Consider the following 27502-nt stretch of genomic DNA (forward strand, 5'->3'; position numbering starts at 1 on the left):
GGGGCATGGGGGTCCTTACAGCCTGGGGTCCCCAGTCCCTGGCCTTGCGCAGGGGTCCCTACTGCCTGAGGTCCCCAGTCCCTGGCTTGGGGTGGGGGTCTGTAATGCCTGGGGTCCCTGGCTTTGGGGGGGCCCTACTGCCTGGGGTCCCCAGTCCCTGGCTTGGGGTGGGGGTCCATAATGCCTGGGGTCCCTGGCTTTGGGGGGGGGTCCCTACTGCCTGGGGTCTCCGGTCCCTGGCTGGAGGCGACTCTGCTCCCCGACTTTGGGGGATGGCCCTTGACGCCTGGGGTCCTCGCCCCCCCCGCCCCCAGCCCCGCTAGGAAAGCGTCTCTGCTCCCCGGCCTGGGGGCCGCGGTGTGGGGCGCTCTGCGCGGCGCCCGGCTCTCCGCAGTCAGGGGGCAGGCGCCGCGCGGGCTCCCCGGCCGCGGGAGGGAGGCGGATCCTCGGCGGCGGTTCATTGAAGCTGCCGCGGGAGCCGGGCACAGAGGGGCGGCGGCGCCGGGCGGGCGGATGGATGGGCGGCCGCTCCTGGGCACCATGAAGCAGATCTGCCTGTGCGCGGCCGCCTCCTTCGCGGTACGTGCCCCCGACCTTCCCCTGCCCGGCCCGGCCCGGCCTGCTCCCGCTGGGCACCTGCGGCGCTGGCTGCCCCGGCCCCCCTATATCCCCCCGCCGCGGCTGCCCGGCCCCCCAACCCCCCTGCCCTGCCCCCGTCCCCCGGCCGGGCTGCTCCTGCACCCCCGCCCCCAGCTGCTCAGCCGAGCCTCCCGTGCGCCCCTCTCCTCCCCGGGCTGCCCAGCGGCCCCGGCCCCAGCTCCCGCTTCCCCGGCCCGGCTGCCTGTGCCTCTTCCCCGCCCGGCTCCCCCGGGCCAAGCGGGCAGAGGTGCTGCAGCGCCCCCGTCCGTGAGACGCTGGGTTTGCAGCCGGGCTGGATGGCTCTCAGCTCCCCCTTGCGGCCCTGGCTCCTTCTCCCGCCCGCTGGCGGGTGCATGGGGTGCCCCAGCCCCAGCTCCCTGTGCTGCTGCACTCACTCACCTCTGCCCACCAGCCTCCTCCCTGCCCCCTCCTGCTGGGAATCACTCTGGGGGCCCATGCACACAGCCCGCGCTCGCCTCCCGGGTTTCCCCTGTGGCCCCTGACCCCCAGCACCTCGGCCTGCACCTGCTGCCCCTCCGGCACAAGCCCTTGGCCCCGCCTGTGCGAGGGCCGGGGATCACATTTGGTCTGGCTAATGGGGATGACCTTATCTGGGGGCTGGCTGAACCCCAGTCCTGCTCTAACACCTCAGCTTCCCTCCCTGGCCCACCCTGTCCTCTGGTGCCCTGGCCTAGGCTCCTTAGCTTTCTCCTGCACCTGTCTGACCTGGGGGGATACAGCAACCCATCGATCTTCTCATCCCCGAGGGGCGGACCCCCCCATCATGCCCGGCCCCCAGCTACCTGCCCACGGGTCACTCTAGGCTCTTGGCATCAGTGTGCTCATACTAATGGGATCCTTAGGAACAAGGCAGCTGTGCCTGCTGGGATCTGCACCCGAGAGGACCTGGCTGCCTGCAGCTTCTTTTGACTTCCAGATAGATTGCAGGGCTCAGCACTGAGCAGGACTGGGTTGTCAGCACGACCAGGGTGCTCAGGGCTGGCCCATCGAAGGCAGCTAGTGGCAGTATGGGCCTGGTGACCAGGGGAGAAGCATAGGAACTAGTCTGCAGGGAGAGGTGACATTACGAGCTCTCTAAAGGTGACTCCCATTGTTACTGCAGCTGAATGGCCCTTCACAGGCAGCCAGGCTCTAGATTTAATTAGTGTCAGTGCTTTCCCTCCCCCGGTGCTCAGCATCATTGAATCGAACCTGCACCGCACCCCAGTATCTCCATACCCCGGGAGAACAAATGTGGAAACCTGCAGTCCTGATGGGACAGTGATCAGGTCCTGACTGCAAAGGTTTGTGCACGTGCTCATGGGCTCATGCAGCCTCATATGCAAATCTAAGCACACACCTCTCCAGGCTCAGCATCTTAATAGGGACCCGTGGCTGCATCTTGGCTACAGAGGACTCGTGTCCTGTGAATGGTGAAACCCACTGGGTGTTCTTTAATTTGGTGTCACGGATGGGAGGGGGTAAGTGACATGTTTCCATTAGATCTCCGGGGAGATTGTGGGGTAGATTCAACTCCCAGACACTGGTGGCTCCGCTCAAGGCCGATGAGTGGAGTCGTGGTGTTTTACAAAAAAGTAACGTGCAAAGCTATTTGGAGGACAGAAAGAAAACTTCTTGGTCAGAGCCTGACGTCAGCTGGGATTCCCAAGCATCACATTACCAGCCAAACCACAGAGAGTTCAGAGAAGAGCACCAAAGTGACGGAGGGGGTGGCGTGTGAGCAAAAAAGGAAAGCCCTTTCTCAGAAGTGATTCCTGATTCTGAGCGCCTCATGGGATGTTAGTGGACTGTGAAGGGTCTTTACAGATCATGGTTGCAACCGGTTATATGTTTACAACAAATATCTGTAAAGACAAATCACAGTCTGATAACATCACAGTTATTGGCTGCCTTCTGATCTCCAGAGGGGTTTGGTGACAGAAACCAATCAAATGCTGGGCAGCTCTGGCAATCAGGCACCAGATGTCGGAAGTGTGGATTTTTCACACCCCTGTGCTGAGGGGAGGGGGTCTTTTGTCAGCATAGATTCTCCAGCTTCCCAAAAGATGGAAGAATTCGCCCATCCACCTATCGCTGCTGTCTGCACAGGGAAGTAGGTGAGTTTAGCTGTGTCGCTGCAGGGGGTGTGTGGATATTTCACACCTGTGAGCAACATAGTTATCCTGGCCTCATTCCCTCTTGTGAACCAGATGTAGGTTGGTCTGGATGTTAAGCATGGAGCAAGGCTGTGGCATCCACAGTCACTGGATTGGCCCATATTTGTCTAGTTTGATTAAGTAGACCTCAGCCTGACACTGAAGTGGAAGGGGGTTTTATCGTGTGTGTTTGGTTTCTTACCCCTTGCCCATCACCAGCAACCCCCTGTGGCCAAGGACATAAACACTGAGGAAAGAGCAGACTTACTGAGACTGGCAGCAGGCGGTGAACAATATCCCGCCCCCAAGTCTTTTCCGTGTGGATTTATTCCATCTTGTGCGGAATAAATTTTATATACACTGAGGCATGCATGACTGTGCACCGCCAGTAGAAACAAACACCAAAAACACCAAGCTATGGGTGTTTTGCCAATCAGCTGGGCGGTCTTTGAATTTCTCCCCAGCAGCCATCCAAGCACACAGCTTCCTGGGAACGCTGGTGAGGACAGCACAAGGGGGAATGGGATGATGTGATGGGGTTCTGGGGTCCCCCAGGCTCTGCACCCCGTCCGCAGGCAGGAGTGACTTTCACTCAGCAGGAGAACAGCGGGTTTATTAGCTGACAGGACACAGCATTGTACAGAGGAGTCAGTACAGCAGGCAGAGACAGCCAGTCCAATTCATGTTGGGGAGAGGAGGCCCCGAGGGGCCCCCAGAGCCGGGGCCTTGCCCCCTCCTTGGTCTCTCTCTCCCTCAGCCCAGACAAACTGCTTCCCAACTCCCAGTTCCAATTCAAACCCCTCAGGCTCCACCTCCTCCTTTGTCTGCAGCCCAGAGGTGTTACCTGGTCGTCAAGGTTACCCTCAGCAGGAGCCCCACACCCTCTGTGAGCCACACACACACACACAGGTATCCCCCACTCCATCGCAGATGAACTGAGGAAAATGCAGTGTAAATACCAGGAAAATTGACTCAGACTGTGATATGGTCTTCCCAGGCACAGGGGCCCTCTGAGCCATCCCCTGTCAAACGAGATGGGACAAAGCATGCGAAAATATAGGGGGCAGCCCTGCCTTGCTTGAGGGATGTGAACCGATGAGTCTTTTGCCATCGCAAAGTGCCATGGAGATTATTGCACATGCAGGACATGAGGGTTCTTGCAGCATGAGTGGAATCCCCCTTGCTTGGGGCACGTCAATTCCCTCTTAAGATCTGATTATGCCTAAGGAAGCTCTGCAGACCAGCCTGTGAGTTGTCTCTCTGTGGTGCTCATCTGCCCCATTCCTATGAGTTAATGTCTATGAGTTAACGTCTCTAGCCTCACAGCACCCCTCTGTGCCAGGACAGTGCTGTTATCTCAGTGCACTGATGGGGAGCTGAGGCACAGAGCAGCTAAAGCCCAGAACCTCCCAGGTATTTAGGTGCCTAACAGCAGGATCTAGGCCTAAGTGAGATGCCCAAGGTCAGACAAGGAATCTGTGGCTGAGCAGGAATTGAATCAGAGGCTTCTAGGTCCCAGGCTAGCAGCCACCGCCTGTTAGATGCAGCCTTTACCCCTCCCTTTCCGGCAGGCTGGAGCAGGACTCCAAAGTCCCTGATCCTATCCCTGTTTGGGTTGCAGAGCCATGACTGGGGGAAGCATGATGAGAAGCTCCTACAGGCTGTGGACTACAATGACCCCGAGAAGGTGACATCTCTACTCCTGCGCAAGGGGCTGGTCCCCACCAAGCTGGACTCAGAGGGCAAATCCGCGTGAGTTATTTCCCCAGTTAATGTGACTGGGCCAGAGTTTTTGCCCCGGGCTTGGGGTGATAGCTTTAATGTACCGTTGTGCTCCACCTGGGCTGTGGTGTATGTGAGAGCAACCCCAGGGCTGCTCTCACACACGCTTTGCTTCTCACTGCACCCCAATTCAGAAGGGGCCGTACAGTAACAAAACAATGGGTGTGGCCAAGAGTTGATCGACAACCCTACCAAAACAAACCACAGGGGAAGAGATTGGCCAAGGAACAAATTAATAAAGAGCTGGTTGTTTTCAAGGATTTTTGATAAACATGGAGACTTCTCGGACTCTGGCCTTGTAAGCCAAGCCAGCGTCTGGAGGAGCTCTCTGGAGTATGAGTGGTGACGGGCTCCTCGGTTATGCCACAGGTTCCACCTGGCAGCAATGAGAGGCAACGTGGATTGCTTGGAGGTGATGCTCGCTCACGGAGCGGACCCCATGATCACAGACAGCTCGGGTAGGCAGCACAGCCTGACTCCCCTCCGACAGGACGTGACAGCAGGAACGTTGACTCGGGCCATTAAGGACAAAGCCATAGAAAATCCTCTGCAGGGACTACTCCTGTGCTGGCCAAGGAGCATGAGTTAAATGGGACCTAATAGGTCTCTCTGCCCTCTCTAATTTGTGTGTTTCCCATCCACAGGATCAAATCCATTCCTGTGGAGCTGCCACATTTTCCTTTCTAACTCCTAGGGGTGACTAGCTCTTCTGGGATCCTTTAATCCACTCTTCATCCTGCTCCTGGTTGTTTGCCAACCCTCCCTGGGGAGCACAAAAGTGATGGATTGCTCCAAATCCCTGTAATCTCTGAATGAGCCCCTGAATAATCTGAGTGATCCTTAGAAAGAGGTGTCAAAGCCGCTCAGCTTTCTGACTTTAAAACCTCTCCTGCAGGCTTGAGCTGAGCACGGACAATGAGAAAACTTGTGTTCATCAGGGCCTGGATGTGTGTCAGGACCCTGCATTCCCCCACAATCCTAACCTGAATGGACAGAGCGGTAGTCTGCGTTCTGGGGGGATAAGCAGCATTACACACCTGCTACTTTGCCATCATTGGGTCTGCTAGTGGAGTGTACAAGGCATGTCCAGCACTGACTGTTCCAAATACTAATGTGCTATTGTGTCCTCGGAGCAGGCCCGAGAGGTGCTGTGGAGTGGGGTATTGGCATGTGCTATTGTGTCCTTGGAGCAGGCCCGAAAGGTGCTGTGTAGTGTGTTATTGGTGTGTTCTCTGCATGCTTTAGACCCACAATAAAAATGGCCTCACTATAGTGCCCAGCGCCTGCTTTGTACTGGGATTTTGATGCATCACACAAGATGAGCAAGGTCTGGTCAGTTTCATTCTTTGGGTAAGAGCCCTCCATGAGTCACTAAGATGTTTAAGGAAAGGGGTGTTGGTGATTCACTGACTGGCCAGCTTTTTTCCCCCCACAAGCCGATAATAACATAGGCCCCAGAAGAGTCCTAGGGGTGCCATGCAGCTGGGTTTCCCATGTTGGGCTCCTGACTATCCATGTATCGCGATTCCATGGTGCTTTTCATCACACTGGATTCCTAGTCAAATTCCAACTTGGTAGATTACATTGTCTCCCAGCTTTCTTCATGCAGTTCTTATTGGAAAGCGAAGTCTCCGTATCTTAAGCCATCACATAGCACTGTTGTGCTCTGCCCCAGAGATGGCTGCAATTATTTGGTGGGAGATGTGATCCAGGGATGTTGATTACCTGCCTTGGGTAGGGGCAGGGTTAGGAATAAACTGTTTAATAATGATGGGTTTTTATATCCCTGGCTGCACAGATAAAGTATCACTGTCATCATTATTACCTCTTGACCTGTGAGTCTGTCTCTTTCCAGGGTACAATGCACTCCACCTGGCAGCAAAACACGGCCACCCACAGTGCGTGAGCAAACTGTTACAGGTAAGGCAGCTGAGCGGGAGCAGTGGGAGAGATGTGTTGTCCACTCTTGTTGTTGAGGTGCCAAGGGCTGGAGATCAGGAGGGGTATAGCTTGTAGGGAATATAGCAGGCGTCAGACATCTTGAGGTTCACCTCCTGCAGAAATCCTGGGCATCCAGGATCTTTTCAGTCTACGGAACCACCTAGGCAGGGTTGGCATTGCCACGTACAAGCGAAATCCCCCTAGCTAGGCCTGGTCGCACATTTTCCATCTAAATCATTTGTCAGTGGAAAGTTGGGATTTTGACCAAGTGTTTTGTGAAAGTGCATGCTTGCTGGGGGAGAGACTGAAATCCCCCAAAAAACCAAAATATTTGGATTAGGATATGCTGCCACAGTGCAACATGGGAGCTGTAGTTCAGTTGCCTCATGTTCCTCTTCTCCTTGGCCAAACCATGTCTCTCTTAATGCACTGCGGCCATGGACTCCCATGATGCACCTGCCACCCCTTTCCCCAGAAGGGAGACTAAGGTGCATCATGGGAGTTGTAGTCAGACCAGGAAGCTCTACCTATAGGGGAGAATGCAGGCAAGCACACCCACCCAAACTACATCTACCCTTAGGCACCATGGTGGCACTTGAGACATTTCAATATTTCAGCTAAGATCTTTCCGTGTACAAATTTTTGGTGAAGATTAATCAGAGGCACAAGGGGGAGACCAAATTTCTGACCAGCTCTGTCGGGTGACCTCCGCTGAGCTGTATAATCCTCCAGAGATTATTTCATGAACAGGCCAGCAAGACAGGTTGTAGGTCAATACATCCCCCCTTCAGCCTCTCTTCTACCTGCCTGACTGAACCCAGCACCTAATGGCTGAACACAGCAGGACTCTGCTGCTTTCTGGAAGGTGCCTGGTTATTAGTTCAGGTTCGTTTACCTGTGCCAGTTTAGTTGCCCTGCAACACTGGGAGCTTGGAATGTCCTGCTATGGCTCAGCCCTGACACAATCAGGTAGCAGAAAAGCCTGCTGGTCGCAGCCTGTCTTCTGCTGCCCTGCTACTGTTTGCGGACTGATCCCAACAGGATCCAGTCCGGAATTTTCCCCAGGCCACCTGCCTCCGTAGCATCCAGCCCTCTCCTGAAACACCGACAAGTTGTTAAACGTGATGTCCCTTTAAAGAGAGGATACAAAGAAGCCCGTTAATTTAAGTGGGGTTTGGCAAACACTGACTTCAATCATAGCACTGAACTGGGTTAGAGTAAAAGAAAGCAAGGGTATAGTATAAAAAGCCAGTCTTGTGTGATCCCCCATGTAAGGAATCAACACAGACGGGGTGACAGACAAGCAGAGTTAAAATATGCCTTTGACAGAAATTGATCTGAAAAATCTACAAACTTAGCCTCAGTCGGTTTCTTACCTAAACTTAGTTCCAAGAGCATCAGCCCCCTTGGTTGAAAGGCCAAACCTTCTGTGAAGTCAAGAGCTCTGGCTCCTTGAAACCCCCAAGTGATGGGCCCCTGCGGGATTTACTTCCGTCACAGCCACAGACCCTTCTGTCCCTCACGCAGGAAATTAGCTTGGTCTTCTGCAGGGCACCCTCACCCAGCTAAGGGGTCGAGTGTCATCACTCTACGCTCTGTGCACGCTCTGGTTTCTGGGCCCACATTGCTCCCCAGATCACAGCATCCTCTTCAGGACACTGCCCTCTGGCAGTGCCCACCACAGCCTATCACCTCCCAGGGGCCTCAGCAGTCCTGGCTCAGGGTATCCACCGCTGTAGGCAGCTGCAGTCTCTGTCTAGCCCCTCACCTCAGGGGCAAGCCACCGCTCACAGTGGTCACTCTGCACTGTGGCTGGGTGTGGTACAAGGGGGAAGGGGAGGGACTCAGGCCCACCCACTGCTCTGAGTCCCAGCCCATGGGCACTCTGGTGGTAGCCTGGCCTCTTCCTCTCTCCATTGCCTCAATTTCCCTAGGCCACTTCCCCATGACCCCTTGCACTGTTCTGGCCCTTACATCAGGGCCAGCAGCCCAGCCCCACTCTCCTGCACCTCTGAACCTGCCCACCTCTACCTTCCCCACATAGGTCCTCTCTTGCCAGGAACTGGTCCTTCACCTTCTATAGGCAGGCCCCCAAACTGCCTCTGCTCTGCTGAGCAGCTCCTTATATACAGGGCTGCTCCAGCAAGCTGCCCTCTGATTGGATCCTTTTACTTATTGGCTGGGGTGCTGCAAGGGTCCCTCCAACCCACACTAGCCCCTTCCCTGCAGGGTGGGATGATCCAGGACACTCAGGCCTGCCCGTGGGGTGGGAGGGGGCAAAGGGGGCCACTGCTCCAGGGCCTGGTGACCCATAAGGGCCCAGGAGGCCTGGACGCCGCTGCTGCTGTTACCCCCAGCCCACCCCTTCTGCCTTGGGTCACAGCCCTTCCAGGAGCTCAGAGCTGCCCCCCCCCCACCCTTGCCAAGGGGCCCAGCAATTCTGACCACTAACTCAGACCAAGGCTCGCTCTCTCTGTTCCAAGAGGCCGGGAGGCTTCCTGGCGGGAGGGAGAGGGCAGTCTCCGTTTTCCAGCTGAGTCGTATGTAAATGGAGCTTCCACTGTTTTGATTCCACCCACGCTGCTTAATTTACAATGGAGACAGGCACTGGTTGAATCGCTCTAATCCAGCACCCTCGGGACCTGACCGGTGCTAAATGAGAGAATCTCCTGGACCAGGGGAGGTCAATATTGTCTAGCAGCATCACTAACAATTCCACTGCTTACTGGGCTCTTAGAGGGCATCTAGGGGTAAATTACAGCTAATAACAGCACAGAACAGTGAGAGCCAGGACTGGTGGCTGGAAACAAACCCAGGACCACAGGAAACTTGGCCACACCTGTGATAAGTGGCTCACTGAAATTATGCCGAATTACAGATGTTGCCAGACTAGAGAGGTTCACCCTGTAGCTAGCTGCCTTCCCTCCTTTCTGGGAGACAGCCTGCTGCTGCTTCTCTACCGTTTGGTCACAGACTTCAAAGTGTTACATCAGTGAGTATCCACAGACATATCACAATGAGGTTAATCACCAGTGCGTCACAGGCTTCCATAAAAGACCTTACCTGCTGCACTTTTATAATTAGGGCCCTGCCAAATTTACAGCCAGGAATCACAGACCACGAAATCTGGCAGGGCCCTATTTATAAGACTTAGGCCGTGTCTACACTAGCCCAAAACTTCGAAATGACCATGCAAATGGCCATGTCGAAGTTTACTAATGAAGCGCTGAAATACATATTCAGCGCCTCATTAGAATGCGAGCAGCCGCGGTGCTTCGAAATTGACGCGGCTCATCCAGACAGGGGCCCTTTTCGAAAGGACCCCACCAACTTTGAAATCCCCTTTTTCCTATCAGGAGACAGGAATAAGGGGATTTCAAAGTTCCCAGGGTCGTTTCGAAGCGGAGCCCCGTCTGGATGAACCGCATGGTGGCGAGCTGTGTCAATTTTGAAGTGCTGCGGCCGCCCGCATGCTAAGGAGGCGCTGAATATGTATTTAAGCGCTTCATTAGTAACTTCGAAATTGCCATTTGCATGGTCATTTCGAAGTTTTGGGCTAGTGTAGATGTAGCCTTAACGTTGTAAACCATCCGCTGAGGCAACTGTTTCTCCTGGGCCTCATTCCAACCCCTTCTCTTTGTACTCTCCCACTCCCACTCACTAGGCTGATGGCTTTGTTTGCCTGTTCCGCAAATGCATCTTCATTGTCTCTGCCTGCTACCTGGGCTGGTCAGACACATAAACGCACATGCCTTTATTTCAGGCTGACTGGTCTGATGTATTGCTTGCCAAACACATTCTAAGCCTGCAATTCTGGCACATATAACCCTAAGGACACACCCCGGACATACATGGTGTAAGAATATTAATGATCAGTCAGCCATGTGTTCTCCATTGGTGATTTATAGGCAATCTTTTGGGTCTGTATCATGACAAGCAGTGTGCTGAGTGCATCAGGCCTCTGCTGACACAGAGTAGTAACTTTCCCATGAGTGTCTCTTCTTTATTCACTGCTACACCACTGGGAAGGCGGTTGTCACCCACTCACTGTCTTCTCTGCCCCTTAGGCATCTTGCCCGGTTGATGGTGCTGACAGCGAAGGTCGGACAGCGCTCCACCATGCAGGTCAGCAAGGGACTCTCCCTCCCACTTGTACCCCCTCTTGCCCCGCCAGCACATCTTAAACACTGCCGGTAACTGGACTTACAGTGAGGATTTCCATGGCAGTGGCTGTGCAGAAGGGCGAATGTGCATCGGAGAATGCCCTGGGTACCACAGTGAGGTTCTAGTCTGTTTAGCCAGACGAGTGCATTCTCTACCATGTACGCCTTGGGCTTTGCCCTCCTGGCAATGGGGAAAGGGAATGGGGTGTGCCGGGACAGTGAGCAGGGGTTCACAACCCCTCTCTTCCTCTCTAGCTGTCTGCGGCTGCATCTCATGCTCAGAGGTTCTCTGCGATTTCAAGGCCTCCTTGAACACCAAGGACAAGGTGAGGCGATCATTAGCATCTTTGTTGACCTTCTGGGGTTTGATTTTTCCTGCACAGACAGCCAGCGCAAGGCTAGTCACCCCTTGCATGCCATCAGAAAGCTGTAGCAGAGACACAGAGGAGCGGCGATCCCATCGCCTGTCACTGAAATGCAGCCACCTCTCAAGTGGAACGCAGCAGCTGTTGAACAGAGCACAACAATAACATAGATGCCTATTATAGCTTCAGCCCCTAATGGATGTTGCTGGATAAGTACCCAAGATAAAATAATGCCCAGGGGTCTTGGACAGGAAGCAATGAGGAATCTTGCAGCACGAGCTGTCTCCACATGTTGGCAAAATTGATGGGATGGAAGTTACACTGACATAAGCGTTCCTGTGCACAGGGAACCAGAGAGTTCCTCCCTCCGACCCAGCATTTTCTGCTCTTTCTTATGATGATGGGAGCACTCTGTCCCATTGGCAGAGAGCATCACCACCGGATGCGCTGTAGTAGGGTGGCTGTACCGATTCCCCTGCCCCCCTGTGGCACTGCCGATGTAGGCATGCCCTAAGAGATGCTCCAGAGGAAATGAGGGAGGCAGGACACGCCACCTGCTGCAGAAAGCACCCTGGAATCTTTAATGCCCACGCATGACCAGCCCTGGGGTTTACAGCTCTTTTTAATTTGTTTTCTTTGCCGGTGGTGTTCTCCTTGCAAAATAGTATCTCATCCAGTACCTGCAAGGATGGTCTAGTGGTTCGGGTACTTGCCAAAGCACTGAGAGACCAGCTGCCATTCCCTGCTCTGCCACAGACTTCCCATGTGACCTTGGTCGGGTCATTTAGCCGTCTGTCCTTCCCCTCCCCGTCGCTGTACAATGTGCAAATAGCCTTCCCTTGCCTCACCGTAGCTGCTACCCAGTGAGGAGCACTTTGAGCTCCACCTGCTGGGAAGTGCTGTATGAGAGCCAGGTCTCATCCTGCTTGTGGAAGGGTTGGAAGCAAAAGGCGTGTCCATCCCTGCCTGCCTGGGGATGGGACCGAGTACGGATAGGGACATGCTTCCCGTTGACCTTCCTTCCTTCTCCACCCCCCGCCACAGGATGGCTCCACCCCTCTGATTCTGGCAGCAAAGATGAGCCACTCGGAGCTGTGCTGGTACCTACTGCATCATGGAGCGGCGGTGAACAGCAGAGACCATCAGGGCAGGTGAGCAGCTGCTTGCGGAGGGGCCCTGGAGGGAAGGGAGGAGGGAGAGAGGGTTCGAGCACAGGGGTGGGGAGAGGTGTGGCGGAGAAATGAGTCCTACTAGGGGCAGCCACTGAGAGCCTGGCTCTGACTAGGGGCCAGAGGTCTCCAGGTGCCAACCGCTGAGGGAGCTGCTCAGGGGCTGGATCCAGCTGGGGGGTTGTAATATGACGGGGTTTCTGGGCACAGCTCGGAGAACCAACCCAGGGCATACTTGCTTAAATCCGGGCCACTTACAGCCCTAGGCCATGAATTCCTTCTCACTAAGGCAAATCCAGCCAGCCACAGTCGTACCTCTGCCAGCCCCACGGGGCAGCCAGAAGCCACACAAGCAAACCCACAGGTTCTCCAGCTACTACCCAGCCCCCTAGTCTCAGGTGAGAGGTTATTAAACCTATATCACCAACTCCACACAGATTCTTTCGGGCCCCAAAGGGTCCAGCCACAGTCCCAGGTCACTTACCCAACTCACCACGCCGATTACAGTCCTTTAGAATCTAAAGGTTTATTAACACAGATGGAAAAAGAGGGTAAGAGAGAAAAATTGTTAAAGTGAAGCATCACATACATCCATTACAGCTGTTGATGCAGCCAGAGATGTTCTGTGCTGATTCTCGAAAGTCTTTGCAAGCTTTCTTTTGGGGGCTGGGCACCCAGTCCAGACAGGCTTAAATCACGAGCGCTGAAAGAACCAAGTGGACCCTGCCAGGGCCCCTCTTATAGTTTTTCCCCGTGGAGGGAAAAAGTCCTTTCTTCTTCCCCTAGGCCCCTGTGGGTGGGGGCCATCTGAGCCAGGTAGGCTGCTGTGGCAAACTGCCATTGGCTGTATTCCTGGGGATGGCCCCAAATTCCTGAGATGTGTATTGTCGGTCTGGAAACCTGTTCCTTTGTTTAGCCCATTCCCTGGGCTGGGGAGGGGACCACACCTCCCATTGTGTTCTTTGGGCTCGAGAACATCACTACAGCTACAGAGCCAATGTGTAGAACTTCAGGTACACACATGGAATAACAAGAAGTCCTGCAGCACCTTAGAGACTAACAGATATTTTGGAGCATCAGCTTTCGTGGGCAGAGACCCACTTCGTCAGATGCATGAGTGTGGGGGAGTGGTTCAGAGGAGGATTTAAAGAGGGAGATTCAGTAAAGGGTAGGGCCAGAGCTGACAAGGTCTGGTCAGTCAGGGTGGATGTGGCCCGTTATTGGCAGTTAATGTGGAGTTGTGAACATCAAGAGAGGAGAAATCAAGCCAGTTCATCTCTTGATGTTCACAACTCCACGTTAACTGCCGAATATGGGCCACATCCACCCTGACTGAACAGACCTTGTCAGCTCTGGCCCTCCCCTTGACTGAGACCCCCCCTGTTTAAATCCTCCTCTGAACCCCCCACCCCCCGCCATGCATCTGACAAAGCGGGTCTTTGCCCACGAAAGCTGATGCTCCAAAATATCTGTTAGTCTATAAGGTGCCACAAGACTTCTGGCTGTTTTTGAAGATACAGACTGACTCGGCTCCCTCACTGATCCTTGTCACACATGGAATAGATATACGAGTAACACAAACAGGTTCAGGGCATTGCCAGCTTTCATTAGACACCTCGCTTGGGCCACCCGGCACAAGATTTGGTGCCAATTACACCCCGGGGTAATGTATATCACTTCCAGTTTCAATTTAAAATCCAGTAATGTCACAGGGGTCTGGATGAGCCAGGCAGGCTCTGGATGTGAGAGGAAACATCTCATTTAACCAGAACCCCCTGTGCGGGCGGGGGGGGGGGTGCAAGCAAGCTCCCCACCTGGAGATGGGGTTTCCACGGGCAGCCTCTGCTGGAGCCTGGAAGGGGCTCTGTCACTGAGGGATACCCTGGCTGGCTGGTGGTAACATGGCTGTCCCAAGCCTGGTTACAGACCTAGGCAGTGGTGTCCTTTGGGCACAATGGAGAGTGAGTGGGAAGCTGAGGGGGAGAGAGAGGCTTGGAGGGCAGGACCCAGCAGAGAATCAGGGGTCCCACCCATTCATTCACCAGCCTCCTGCTGCTGGCTCTGGAGGGTGAGCGGGGCCATCTCTCTCCCTCTGCTCTGCTTAGAACAGCCCTGATGCTGGCTTGCGAGAGCGGCAGCGTGGAGACGGTGGAGGTCCTTGTCCACGCCGGGGCCCGGGTCGGCATGGTGGACGCCAGGGGCCAGGACGCAGCCAGCTACAGCCTGGCCACGGGGAACGCCTTGATCCAGCATTACCTGCAGGATGTGTCCCAGTGCCACTCCTTGGCCAGCGGTAAGGAGCCTGGCCAGGCCCGGGCCAAACCCTGTTCTTCCTGAGGTCCCAGAGCACATGCAGCGTCATTCCGCCTCTGGCTGGGGGGAGGCGGTAACATCCCTGCTCTGCGGGCGGGGTCACCATGCTGGGTGGAGTCGGGGAGCGGGTGCATTTCCCTCCCCCGGCTCTAGAGCCCCTCCTTGTACTGGCCCTGCCAGCCCCCCAGGCTCCGGATGGGAAGTGCCTCTCCCTCCACTGGCCAGAGGGGCGCTGGAGAGTGATGGGCGACGCTCCCTTCCCAGGCACTGGGTGTGTCTCTGCTTTGGTCCCATCCTGGGTCTGCCCGGTGCCCCAGAGGGGGGCCTGTCTGCTCCCCCGCGAGCTGAGGGGGGCCAGGCTGCAGGGGGCCTAGTGCCCTGGCCCCTCTAACCTCCTGCTGGTTTCTCTTTCCTTCCCGCTGGGTGTCCTGCAGAAGAGGAGGCAGCTGAGCGGACATCTCAGGTAACGGTGCTGGGCCTGGCCCAGCAGAGACCCCTGTGGTCGCCACTGGGGTGTGTTTCAGCAGCTCAGGGGCTTACACAGAATCGGGCTGTCCTGGCTCAGTCTGGCACCTCCTGGGGGAGCAGGGGAAGGGCTCCCCAGGCTCAGACTGCTGCCCTCCGTGGGCCCCCAGAAACCCTGGTGGAAACGGGGTTGGGAGGGAGAGGGGTTAGGAGCCCTGGGAAATGCTGCTCTGAATTTTTGCCCCCATCCTTGTCGGGAGCTTCTGGAGCCCTCTCGCCACGGTGTCTCTGCAGACGTCATCGCCGAGCCAGCCTCTGCCCACCGAGAGGAGCAGCACCCTGCGAAAGAGAAAAGCCCCTCCGCCACCTCCCGGCACCTCCGGCCAGGTCTGTGCTGCCTCACTCCTTACACGCCCCAGCTGACAGCCGCTGGGGAGCGGCCCCGAGCGTGCTGTCATCTTCCGGCGAGTGGTGGTGTTTGATGGGAACCCTGCTGGCCAGGCCCAGCCCAGGAGGTTGCCTGGTGGTGGGGACCAGTGTTCCCTGCAAGCTGAGCTCTTGGACAACTGCCCAGGAGAGAGTCAGCTGCTGCCCAGCTGGTTAGCAGAGTGCCCACAGCTGGCAGCCTGTGTTTCTCTTGGTGGTGCACATCCACACATGCCTTGATGCATGTAACAAAACTTATTCCACCCATGGATGGAAAATTCAGCCCGTACTCTAGTGGTGTCGCACTCTCTAGTAACCGCTCCAGCTGTAGCATTAGTACACAAATGGGGGGACCTACATAGAGAGATTTAACCTTAGAGCTTGCTAAGGAACACCTCTGGCCACGATTCCCCTCAAAATCCTCAATGGATTTTCCTCACCACACTCCTGTGCAGTGGGTCCCATTTTGCAGATGGAAGACTGAGGCCCAGATCCTCAAGGTCAACTCTTCCATTTTCACAGGCATCAGTCACCAACAGATCTTTGCGGATTGGGGCATAAGTGACTTGCCCAGAGACATGCAGGAAGTCTGTGGCAGAGTAGAGAACTGAAGCTGGGCTGCCCGCACTGTAGACTAGCGCTCTAACCATTATGCTTCCCTGCCCCTTGAGTCACTTCCCCCTATGCGGCCCTGTCCAGCTGCAGAGGTGATCTGGCATGGGACGCTCCTAGCTGGGGTTTCTCATTAATTTCTCTCACCCTGGCCTAGTCACTCGTCTGCAAAGAGGGTTTCCCCCTGTGCCGGTCACTGAGTGATGTCCCCCAGCCCATGGGGGCCTGGTAGCAGCACTGGCTGCTGGATGTCTCACTCAGTGTGTTTCTAATGACAATGTTCTGATAGAGAACAAAAACCCCAGCCCCTGCCTCACCTCTGGATTTCTCAGTGCTGTCTTAGCACTTCTGCCTTGCACAGAGCGCTACAGCCTGCCCGGGGGTTCTGCGCTGTGTCTCTTAAGCTAAGCAGGGACATACCTGGTCAGTGGCTGGATAGGGAAGGCCATGGGAGCTGTTAGACACAGCACTGGTGGGTGAATGGGGTGCTGTTCTCTGAGGCTGGTTTCATAAGACTTGGTGGCAGCCTCCAAAGAAGGCCAGGAGTAGTACTGTCCCATTTTACAGCCAGGAAACTGAGGCACAGACCCACGCCGTGATTTGCCCAACATCACTCAGCAGGTCAGGGGTAGAACCCAGGCCCCAGCACAGGGCTCTGATTACCAGTCAATACTCCCAGCGGCCTGGCCAAAAGCCAGCTGGCAGGGCCAGTCTGCTACCTGAAATCCCTCTATCATCCCCTGTTGAGTCCAAGCCACTGCTTTATTCCCATAACCAAAGTGCAGTGTGAAACCGCTGCTGTGCTGCACCCCAGAGGTAGCTGCATGGGGGAAACGATCCCTGGGCGTGTCCATAAACCCACTGTGACCATTTAGAGTGGGAGGGGGGAGGTGTGTGGGGACTTCTGCAGGAACAGAGCTGGGGCTTGGGATGAACTGGCTAAGCCAGCCATCCTGGCAGCTTCTCATTCCGTCTGTAACAACTGTTCCTGTTTTCAAGTGTGTCCCAGGCTCTCCGGAGCACAGCTCCCCTGCCACCGAGCGGAGCAGCCGGATAGTCACCGCCAAGCCCACCAGGGCTCGCCCTGGCCCAGCTGACACGGTAAGGATCCCTTGGCAGGGACAGTGCGCTGGGGTGGGCTGGGTACCTACCGCTGGGCCCTGACTGCAGGATTCCTCGCAGGAGGACAGGGAGGCCTACGAGGAAATCGTCCGGCTGAGGCAGGAACGGGCTCGGTTCCTGCATAAGATCAAGGGCCTGGAGCAGCAGCAAGAGAAGCAGAGACGGGAGGTATTGATGTGATTCCCCCATACTGGGAGGAGCTGGCGTCTGGGTGCTTTGGGCAAAGGAAGATAGGAAGGGAGGGAGCTGCTGCTGGGATCGGCACGGCTACTGCTAGGGGGTCCTGCTCTGGCAAGGCGGATGGGGAGCTGATTGAGAGGGGATGACTGGGGGATGCCCAGGTGTTAACCATCTTGGATTCTCCTTGTGTTCCACTAGCGGCAGGAGTTGGAGGAGGGCTCCCTACGCTCCATGGAGAAGCAGGTAGGTCAAGTGTTAGGAGCCTGGACATGGGGAGCTCTGAGACGGGGTGGGAAGGAAAAATGGCTTCATGCGGGCGCTAAGGAGAAGGAATCCTCATGCTTCAGGGCATGAACTAGTCATCAACTGGGGGTCAGGAGGAAATTTTAGGCTGCCAGTGCCAGATTAGGAATAGAAGGGGGGTTATCGCGTCCTTCTAAGCATCTGGGGTCTGCCACCATTGGAAGAGGATACAAGACTAGATACAAGAAGTTAGACCAAGTGAAAATTACTTTAGACGAGTGAGATGTTCTTGTTAGCCTCTGAGGACAGGACAAGGAGCAATGGGCTGACATTGTAGCAAGGGAGGTTTAGGTTGGACATTAGGCGAAACACTGGACTAAGTTGCCTTGGGAGGTTGTGGAATCTCCATCGCTGGAGATATTTAAGAGCAGGTTAGATAGACACCTATCCGGGGTCATCTAGATGGTGGTCGGTCCAGCCATGAGGGCAGGGGGCTGGACTTGAGGAACCTCTTGGGGTCCCTCCCAGTTCTAAGGATGTATGGATGCGGGCTGCTCTCTGGTCGGGCCACCCTCTGGTCTGGTCTGACTCTAGGGCCTCCTGAAGGGCCTCCCGCTCCCCCCGCAGTTGTTTGGGATGGGACGGGCAGGAATCGGAGCACGTGTCCAGATCTGATGGTGCGCCCGATTGTCTGATCCAGATCCAGGAGCTCCAGCGGCAGCTGGCGGAGAGAGAGGGGGAGAAGGAGCATCTGGGCCAGGAAGTCGAAGTGCTCCGGAGCCGCCTGTCCTCGCTGGAGGTAGGAGAGCCGCCCATGGGGGGCACGGAGCTCTGTACCTTACTGAGCTGTGCGGGAGGCCAGCGAACTGTGGGTCTTTCCCTGACATGGGCTCAGCCACGGTAGGCTCAGTTCAGCCTTGTCTCAGGGCATCGGCCGCTTGCCCACCTGGCCTTGATGCTTTCCTGGTTAGCACCCGCTGCCTTGGGCGAGTGCAGGGAATAGGGGGGCTCTGGTCTCGGGGGGGGCGGTCCCTGACTCCCTGCCTGTCTGCCGCAGAACGAGAAGGACACCACCAGCTACGGCATCGACACGCTGCAGGACGAGGAGGGTGACCTGCTGGAATTCCCAGGTCAGGCACCGCGCCCTGCCTGTGCCCCCAGGCGCAGGTGCTGTTCTGCGTGGAGGGCGCAGCCGCTTGGGGGCCCAGGATTGGCCCTGGGCTCTGCAGCTCTGAGCACCAGTCCCTGCGGCCTGGGCCGGAAGATGGGGCAGGCCCTTCCCAGAGTGCCAGGCCCAGCCCCCACTGGGGTGGGAGCACTGCGGGGGGGATGGGCACCTCCCATGGGAGAAGATGGGACCTTGGCACCTTGTGGGTTTGAACAAGTGCTGGAAATTGCCTGGAGGGGGGTTTGCATTCAGCACGTGGTGGAGGGAGAAGTGGCCCGGTGGGGCTGGGGGAGGAGCAGCACTCGGGGGCGAGGGTCACAGACGCATGGGTGACAGGACCCTCGGGCTGGGGTGGGGGGCTGCTCTTCTAGGGGCGGAGCTTCTGCTGTCCAAGAAGACCCTGAGTCTGTCCACGGAGGAGCTGGTGGCCACGCTGCAGGGCCAGGTGCAGTCGCTCACCCTGCAGAACAAGGAGCTGCTGGAGAAAATTCAGGTACCGGCCCGTCTCCCCTCCAGCACGGCGCACGCTGCAGGTTTCGCCTCCCGACAGCCCCTGGAGGCCCTCAGGGTGCCCCTCCCAGAGCAGCATCTCCTTAACGCACCGCGTCAGGGCTGGGACCCAGGGGCTGGGGCTGGGGCTGGGCGAGCCAGCGGCTGCTGCCTTGTGATGGGCACAGACAGCGGGTTGTTCACCAGTCACACCTGGCAAATACCGGCCCTGCCTGTGTGTAGCTCAGCACCCCCCAGCCCGGTCTCTGTAACAGCTGCTGAGTGCGACAGGTTGGAGCCCAGAGGGCAAGCCACTGAGCCCACCCACCTGCCCTCTGGTGTGCCCCACCACTCACCCTGCTGGGCCAGGAGCTCTGGTCTCACCCAGCCAAGGCGCAGAGTTGGGGTCACAGCCGCCAGCAGAGCAACACAGACACTGAATCAGCTCAGTTCTGGGATTGGTCAGCACCAGGGCCGGTGGCAGCACCGTGGAACGCAACCCCCAGAGGGGACAAAACCCCAGGTAAATCCACCTTACTCTGTAGGAGTTTTACACAGAGGAAGCTGAGGCCAGCCCTTGGTATCTGTGACAGAGAGCAGCACAGCACAGCCCCCCGCCCCAGTTATTTACACTGGGCTTGGTAACAAGCAAAAGTGTTGTATTAGGTATAAAAGGTGGGATTTAAGTGATGGCAGTTGCAGACAGACAGACCAAAGTTACCAAGGCAAAGTAAACAACACACAACAGGTAACCTGAATCCTTACCCTAGCTGCAGTTCGGGTTACCTGGTGTTCCCTTTCCCAAGACCGGCAGCCCCCTAGCTTGGGCCTGATCCTTCCCCATGTTCAGATGTAGATGTTTCCAGCAGACATCTTCAGGAGCAACAGGGACAGGGGTGGGGCGTCCTGGCAACTGGCCACCCCCTTAAAACCTCTTACTGCCCTTTGTGGCTCAGTTCAAACTTTTCTCCCCTTGAGTGGGAAAGTACCAGATCCGTAATGGATTCCAGGAGCAGGTGACCTGGCCAGGTGTCTCTCTAGGGCCAGTCCTAGTCTGGGCTTCCAGGTCAAACAGAACCATTCGCAGGTTGTTGACGTGGTGACTGAGCCAGCAAGTTGCTCCGGGCTGTTACTGAAGTACAGGGACCAATAAACCAGGTTTCCGACTCATATTTCTAACCCCCCTACATGAAGGATCCCTCCACCGGAATGGAATAGACACATTCGGGGGATCACGGGCTCTGGGAGGAGAGGTTACATGACCTGCTTTGCATAAAGGGTTTTCGAGTTGTGCATATTCATAAGGCCATTTTCATAAAGTGGGGGCGGGGGACAGGGAGTCCTCCCAGCTCTCTTGCCAGCAAACGTTCCTGCTGCCCTCACTGGCCCAGACTCGCTGATGCCGCCGATGCTGTTCCCTTCTCCGTGAGCTCCCCAGGCTCCGGGAGATGCGGACGCCGCCACTTGCCCAGCATGTGCAGAGCCCTCAGCCCCCACTTTGCCATCGGACCCAGTTTGAATGTGCTGGGGGCTCCTTCAAGCCTCCTGTCTGCCCCCACCTTGGTCACGTCTCCGGGCCGGGGCTTCCTCCCATGCAGCTCCTGCTCTCCGGTGGTTCCCTGTGCCAACTCCAACAGTTCATATCCTGCCTCCTTTGCCTTGTACTCACCCCTGGGCTCCAAGGCCCTGCTGTTGAGTCCTGGCTCTGGAGGGTGGCCCTCGGTACGGTGAAACTGCAGAGCCTGGGTCTTCTCCCGTGCTCATGTAACTCAGGAGTGACTCTTCTCACCTCCATGGAGCTGGACTGGGCTCGGGCCCGAGGAAGCATCTCAGGGTACAAGAGCTATGGGCCGGGGGAGCTGCAGGCCGGGGGGCTGCGTATGGTGGCCCGGTGGGGGTTGTGTTGCTGCGACTCCCCTGCGTAGCGGGGGGTTCAGGGTCCTAGCGAGGGAGTCTCATGTTTGATCCCTCTCTGCTCCCTTCGGCAGATCCTGGAGAATTACGAGAGAGACGAGAGTGATATGGGCCCATCGGAGGATTTCCTCCCCGTCACCCTCTACGACTCTCTCCGGTCAGAGTTCGACCGGCTCCAGCAGCAGCACGCCGAGGCCCAGGCTGTCTTGAAGGCTCAGGAAGGTAGCGGGCCCCACAAGGCCTCCTGCGAGCTCGTCCCGGCAGAGGCTTCCAAGCAGCTGAAGGCTGACTACGAGGCGCAGATCCGGGCCCTGGAAGAGGCGCTGCAGAGCGCCCGTGCCCCAGCGGAGCCCGAGGAGAGAGGCCAGGAGCTGGGCCAGGCCGAGGTGGAGGCAGGAGGAGGACCTGCGGCTGTGGAAGAGCTGGCCAGGCTGCTGGCTGAGACGCAGGAGAAGTATGAGGTGGCCGTGGCTGAGGCGCAGCTCCTGCGGGAGCAGATGCGGCTGGGTGTCCTGTCTATGGAGGAGGCCGAGAGCTCCGGCAGCGAGGAGGCGACGGTGAGGACACCTCTGCAGGAGGCCCAGGCAGCCGTCCGGGAGAGCGAGCAGAGGGTGACGGCCCTGGAGGGGCGCCTGGATGCCCAGGAAGATGCGGCCAGTGGAGGCTGCAGCGCCGAGGAGACGAGGGCATCTCTTGGCGTCTCCTTGGGCGTCGCCGCGGAGGAGCAGGCCGTGCTGCTGATGCGGTGCAGCCAAGCGGAGGCAGCTGCGGAGGAGCTGAGGAGGAGCCTGGAAGAGAGAGCTGGGGAGCTGCAGCGAGTGATGGGCCGCCTCGCAGAGAGCCAGAGGTGGGAGGAGGCGAGCCGGCAGCTGGGCCGGCAGCTGGAGGAGCTGAGAGGGCAGCACAGGGAGGCCCAGGCCCAGCTCCAGCAGCTCCGTGAGGCTCACGGCCAGAAGGAAGAGCAGCTGAGTGCCCTGAAGGAGCAGCTGGCTGCCGAGAGCAGCTCCAGGCACGAGCAGGAGGAGGTGGTGAGGGAGCTGGGAAGGTCTCTGGCCGAGTCCCACGAGAAGCTGCAGGAGCTGGAGCAGAGGCACCGTGCCGCCCAGCAGGAGGCGGAGCGCTGCAGGCGGGAGTCGGTCCCGCTGGCCGAGCACACCCGAGCCCAGCAGGCCCTGGAGGGCAGCATCCGGGAGCTGAGGGCCAGAGCCCAGCATCTAGAGCAGCAGCTGGCTGCCAAAGCCCAAGAGGCCTCGCAGCTGCAGGGCGAGCTGGAGAGCCTGCGCCAGGGCACGGTGCCCAGGGAGGAGCACGAGCAGCTGCGGTGCAGCCTGCAGGCGGAGGTGGGTGCGCTGAGCCTGCAGCTGAGCGACCTGGGGCGCAAGCACGAGAAGACCTGCACGGAGGTGTTCCAGGTGCAGCGCGAGGCCCTCTTCATGAAAAGCGAGAAGCAGGCGGCCGAGGCCCAGCTGGCTGCCGCCGAGAAGCAGCTGCAGAGCTTGCAGGCCGAGTCGGAGAGGGTCCAGGAACTGCACGGCCGCATCGAGGACTCGGCCAGGCTGGTCAAGGAGAAGGACAGGAAGGTGGGTCTGGAGCCCGGTCAGATGTGGCCTTTTTCACTCCTGCATCTTGGAGCGTTGGCCATTGACGACCATTCACCGGCGTCCCCTGGCCTGGGCGATCGTTTCCACTTCTGACCAGGTGCATCCCCTCTTGAGTGTTGGCTTTTTCATGCTGGTTCCAGGGCCCAGCCCCAAAAGGTATCATAGACTCCTACCTCCCCTGGGAGCTAGGCTCCTAAATACTGCTAAGGATCTGGGCAAGCATGCCCTGGCCCATTGCCTTCTACCCCTCCGGCCCCCGTCACAGCAGAAGCCCAGGGGTAACCCTGGTGCTTGGCAGCATCAGGTCTCTATACCAGGTGTCCGTGGGAGTGGGGACCCCTTATTCCCGCCCCTAGGAGGGCCGCAGGCTTCGGGGGTAACATTTGCATCTGGTCAATGTCAGAGACAGAGGGGTGAGACGTGGGCTTGGCAGTCTCAGATCCCAGGAAGCCTGTGGTAGAGCCATGTGAACAGGGATGAGGTGGGTCTGGGATCCCAGGTCCCGGTCCATGATAGAGCTGGAGGTGGGGTTTGAAGGGCTGGTGTGAGGAATCCCAGCCTGTAACAGAGCCGTGGGGTAAGCATTAGACTGCAGGGCCACAAAAGGAGTTGTCTCTGGCTATGGCCCAGAGCTTCTGGAAGGAAGTTTTCCTGGCGGGAGTGAACCGTTTTCATGGGAAAGTTTCGTTTTGGTGGCAGATTTGTCAGTTTCTTTTTCCTAAATGTTTGGTAGTTTCGGAGGGGAACTGCCACGGCCTGGCACGCCTTCCTGCTAAGGACCGGGTGGAAGAGAGATTACAAACGAGGAAGGGGCAGGTCCCCCCCCGGTTGAAACACAACCAGATTTTTCACAACCTTTGGTCACAGAGTTAAAAAAGGCCCAAGAAAAGGAAGGGACAAAGCCCTTTGCGCCAGTCTCAGAGCAGCCGTGTTAGTCTGTGTCCGCAATAGCCAGCAGGAGTCCCAGGGCGCCTCAGAGACGAACAGGCTTATGTGGGCGTAAGCGTTCGTGGGTTAAACCCACGTCAGCCGATGCATCTGACAAGGGGGGGTTTGCCCACAAAAGCTTAAGCCCAAATAAATCCATTCGTCTGTGAGGTGCCGCCGGACTCCTTGCGATTGTCATCGTTTGCGGCAGAGGAGACCAGATGGCTGGTGAGCAACAGGCGTTTGCTCCTCTGGGTCGGTAGCCGTCGCTCTGCCACCCGCACCATGCGAGTACTCAGAGAAGAGGGAGCAAAAGCAGCCGAAGGGTTAGCTCCGGCCCTGGTGAGAAGGAGGATGACGGGCTGAGGCCTCCTGGTGGCTCCATTGAGGCTGCGTGTCTGCGCAGGGCTGGCTGGGGAGCCGGGTGCTGGGGAACTGGGATTTTGACTCTGTTGTGCTGCACACCCTGTAATCATGCGAGACTTTGCCCCAGATTCGAACCCGCCCCGGTGACCTCGGCTGGCCCCTCTGCCTTTGCAGATCACCGAGCTGTCCAAGGAAGTCTTCAAGCTGAAGGAGGCCTTGAGCAGCCTGTCCACACGCTCCAGCCAGGCAGAGGCTCCACCCCAGGCAGCCCCGCAGAACCCGCAGGAGGTGGTGATGCTGCAAAGCAGGATACAGGCCCTGGAGCAGCAGCTGGCCGTGAGTACCCGGGTGCAGCTGGACCTGGGGGAGGGGAGGAGCAGAGCGTACCCCCAAGCGGGTCTCTGGGCTAGCCCCGTTGGGCCTGGGACAGCTGCTGACCGAGGCGGTGCCTAGGGCTGAGTCTGGAAACTGACATGAAGCCTGAGGAGCTGGAGGGGAGCAGCGGCGCCGTCGGGGTGACAGCGCCAAGGCCTGCGTGGACCATGCTGGTTCCAGGGCCCAGCCCCAAAAGGGATCATCTGCTCCTAACTCCCCTGGGAGTTAGGCTCCTAAATACTGTGAAGGATCTGGGCCAGCCTGCCTTGGCCCGATGCCTTGGGCCCCTCTGACCCTGGTTGTAGCAGAGGCCCAGGGGTAACCCCTGTGCTGGAACATCCCCGTCTGTATCCTGCACCGAGGGCGCTGGGTACTGGAAAGGGCAGGGAACCAGCCCCCCTCGGCTGTGCCTGGTGTGAGAGCCAGAACAGGATCAGACACCCCCAGCATTGTGCTGAGGCTGGCGGTGGGGAAGGAGCAGCTCGGAGGGGCCAGGAGCGGCCCGGTCCCGTTGGTACCCTAGTGTGACCCCTGCTCTTGCCTGGGTTCCAGGAGTCGGAGAAGCACCACCACAAGGTCGTCTCGCTGTACCGCAGCCACCTGCTGTGCGCCATTCAGGTCAGTGTGTGGGGCTGGGCCGGCGTGTGCCAGGAAGTGTGTTTGCGAGTCGCTGCATGCGTGTGCTGACAGACGGGGTCAGTGCAGCTCTGTGTGTGTGTGTGTGTGAGTGAGGAAAAGTGAGTGTTTGCACACGTGTGCCAGCATAAGTGGGGGGGTGGCTGTTTGCACACGGCTGGGTGGTTGCACGTTTGTGGAAGTGGGCAGGGGGTATTGGGTGATTGTCTGAATTCGGAGCATTTCAGCCCATGGTTCCTGGCCTGATTTGGAGCTGCAGAAACCACGTCCCTTCCTCCCACTCGCCCCCCGCCCCCGAGCGCCGCAGCCTGGCAAGGACTGGACTTGGCAGTACCCTGCCCCGGGGGATGTGGAATCCTAGCCTGGTTCCTAGGAGCTCAGGCAGGAGCGTGGGGGAAGGGAAGTGGGTCTCAGCTCGCACTGGCCAGGAGCTGACGGGTCGTGCTGATTAGGCCACTTGTGCACACGCTGGAGCCTGTGACCATGTGCAAGTAGTGTATGTCAAGCACACATTCCTCACCACAGCATGCCCCCGTGCCCGGGATGTGTCAAAGACGTGCAACATACACATGACGATGTCCATGTGTGTCCATGTGCGGGACATGCAGCGTGTCACAGGCGTGCAGTGCACACATGGCGATATCTCCGTGTCCATGTGCAGGCGTGCAGTGCGCACGTGATGATATCTCCGTGTCCATGTGCAGGACGTGCAGTGCGTCACAGGCGTGCAGTGCGCACGTGGTGATATCTCCGTGTCCATGTGCAGGACGTGCAGTGTGTCACAGGCGTGCAGTGCGCACGTGGCGATATCTCCGTGTCCATGTGCGGGACGTGCAGCATGTCACAGGCATGCAGTGCGCACGTGGCGATATCTCCGTGTCCATGTGTGGGACGTGCAGCGTGTCACAGGCGTGCAGTGCACACGTGGCGATATCTGCGTGTCCATGTGCGGGACATGCAGCGTGTCACAGGCGTGCAGTACACACGTGGCGATATCTGCGTGTCCATGTGCGGGACGTGCAGCGTGTCGCAGGCGCGCAGTGCACACGTGGCGATATCTCCGTGTCCATGTGCGGGACCTGAAGCGTGTCGCAGGCATGCAGTGCGCACCTGGCGATATCTGTGTCTGTGCCAGTGAGACGCCACATGTAGCAGGCGTGTGTACCCATGACGGTGTGCATGAAAAGCAGTGGATGTAACGTCAGACAAGCCTTTTCCTCCTTCTCCTGAGCTCCTGACTTGTCCCGCTGGGCCAGCCCCAGCCCCAGCCCCAGCCCCAGCCCCCAGCACCCACCGGGACCTGGAGTGGAACTCTGCACCCTGAGCCCATTTCTCGGAGAGCGAAGAACTTCCTGTATTTCTCTGGGCACCTGGCAGGGGCCACGTGTGCCAGCCTCGGGTGTGAGCAGGAGCACATCAGCCTCCGGTGCAGGGGCCCGGGCTCTGCTCAGCTCAAGAGCGTCTCTGCTGCCAGGACCAACCACCTCTGGTGCTGGCGCCGACGGCTGTGGGCGGCCCTGGGTGGGAGTCAGGGCAGAGGCTGACCCGCTCTCAGGAAGGCTGGCGGGTCTCCCCCACTTCTCGTCTCCATCTCCATTGCAGGGCCACATGGATGAAGATGTGCAGAGGCTGTTGTGCCAGATCCTGATGATGCAGAGGCTGCAGGAGCTGGGCAGATGAGCCCCCTGAGCGAGGGAGCCCGGCCCGGTTCCAACTGGGGGGAACTTGCACGCCGACCGCCTGGGCTCTGCTGAAAGCCACTTGGCGAGGCCCTGGGGCCAGCCAGCCCCTTTCGCACGCAGCTCCTCACCAGGATCAAGGCGCACAAGTGTCCGGTGCCCGCCGGGGCAGCCCCTTTGCACCCTGTTCCTGGGCAGCAGGTGCGAGGAGATGCCCGTGGGCAGCAGGTCCAGCTCACACTGCCCTGTCCATGGGCGCTTGCACCTCAGCAGCCTCTGGGAGACCCCTGGCCGGGCCCCGGGGCGAGGGGGCGCAGCAGAGACCGGGCACTCCAGCACCCCCCGGGCAGAGGGGGGCAGGTGGCGGTAACTCACCTGCTCCTGCCTGCACCTCACAGAAGAGCACCCGCAGCAATAAACGGTTTGTACGCACTCGGCGGAGGCTGGCTGGCTTTCCTGCACGGGGGAGCGCGTGGCTCTGGCAAGGGGGAGCTGGCGCCAGGGAAGTACCAGCAGCTGCCAGGCTGAAAGTCCCACTCCACTGCTGTGAGGGGCACTGGTAGAGCTGAGCGTGGGGGAAGCCCAAGGCAGGCTGCAGTTTGGGGCTGTTCCCGTCAGGACTCTCCCCCCAGCTCAGCCCATGCACCTCACTCCTGGACTGTGGCTCCCATTGCACCAGAGATCCCAGTCCCAGCCGTCCTGCATGGCCTTCCCACACCAGTATCTGCCAATGCAGATCAGCCCTGCCCTGCAGCCATCCCAGCTCTGCCG

General features: G+C 58.0%; 1 protein-coding gene across 1 annotated transcript; it reads left to right on the top strand.

Annotated features, from left to right (window-relative positions):
- Window positions 1-513: 513 nt before the first annotated feature.
- On the top strand, window positions 514-26995 carry ANKRD24 (ankyrin repeat domain 24). The gene is made up of 20 exons (XM_074978522.1): window positions 514-579; window positions 4417-4547; window positions 4947-5035; window positions 6433-6497; window positions 10586-10643; window positions 10937-11007; window positions 12091-12197; window positions 14321-14508; window positions 14963-14991; window positions 15288-15380; window positions 17031-17132; window positions 17214-17321; window positions 17532-17576; window positions 18277-18375; window positions 18634-18706; window positions 19116-19237; window positions 21222-22727; window positions 24216-24377; window positions 24969-25034; window positions 26655-26995. The coding sequence occupies exons 1-20, from the start codon at window positions 514-516 to the stop codon at window positions 26730-26732; spliced, it is 3258 nt and encodes a 1085-aa protein (XP_074834623.1). The 3' UTR covers window positions 26733-26995.
- Window positions 26996-27502: the final 507 nt, after the last annotated feature.

This window comes from Carettochelys insculpta, chromosome 27 (genome assembly GCF_033958435.1).
Source record: "Carettochelys insculpta isolate YL-2023 chromosome 27, ASM3395843v1, whole genome shotgun sequence".
Lineage (NCBI taxonomy): Eukaryota > Metazoa > Chordata > Testudines > Carettochelyidae > Carettochelys > Carettochelys insculpta.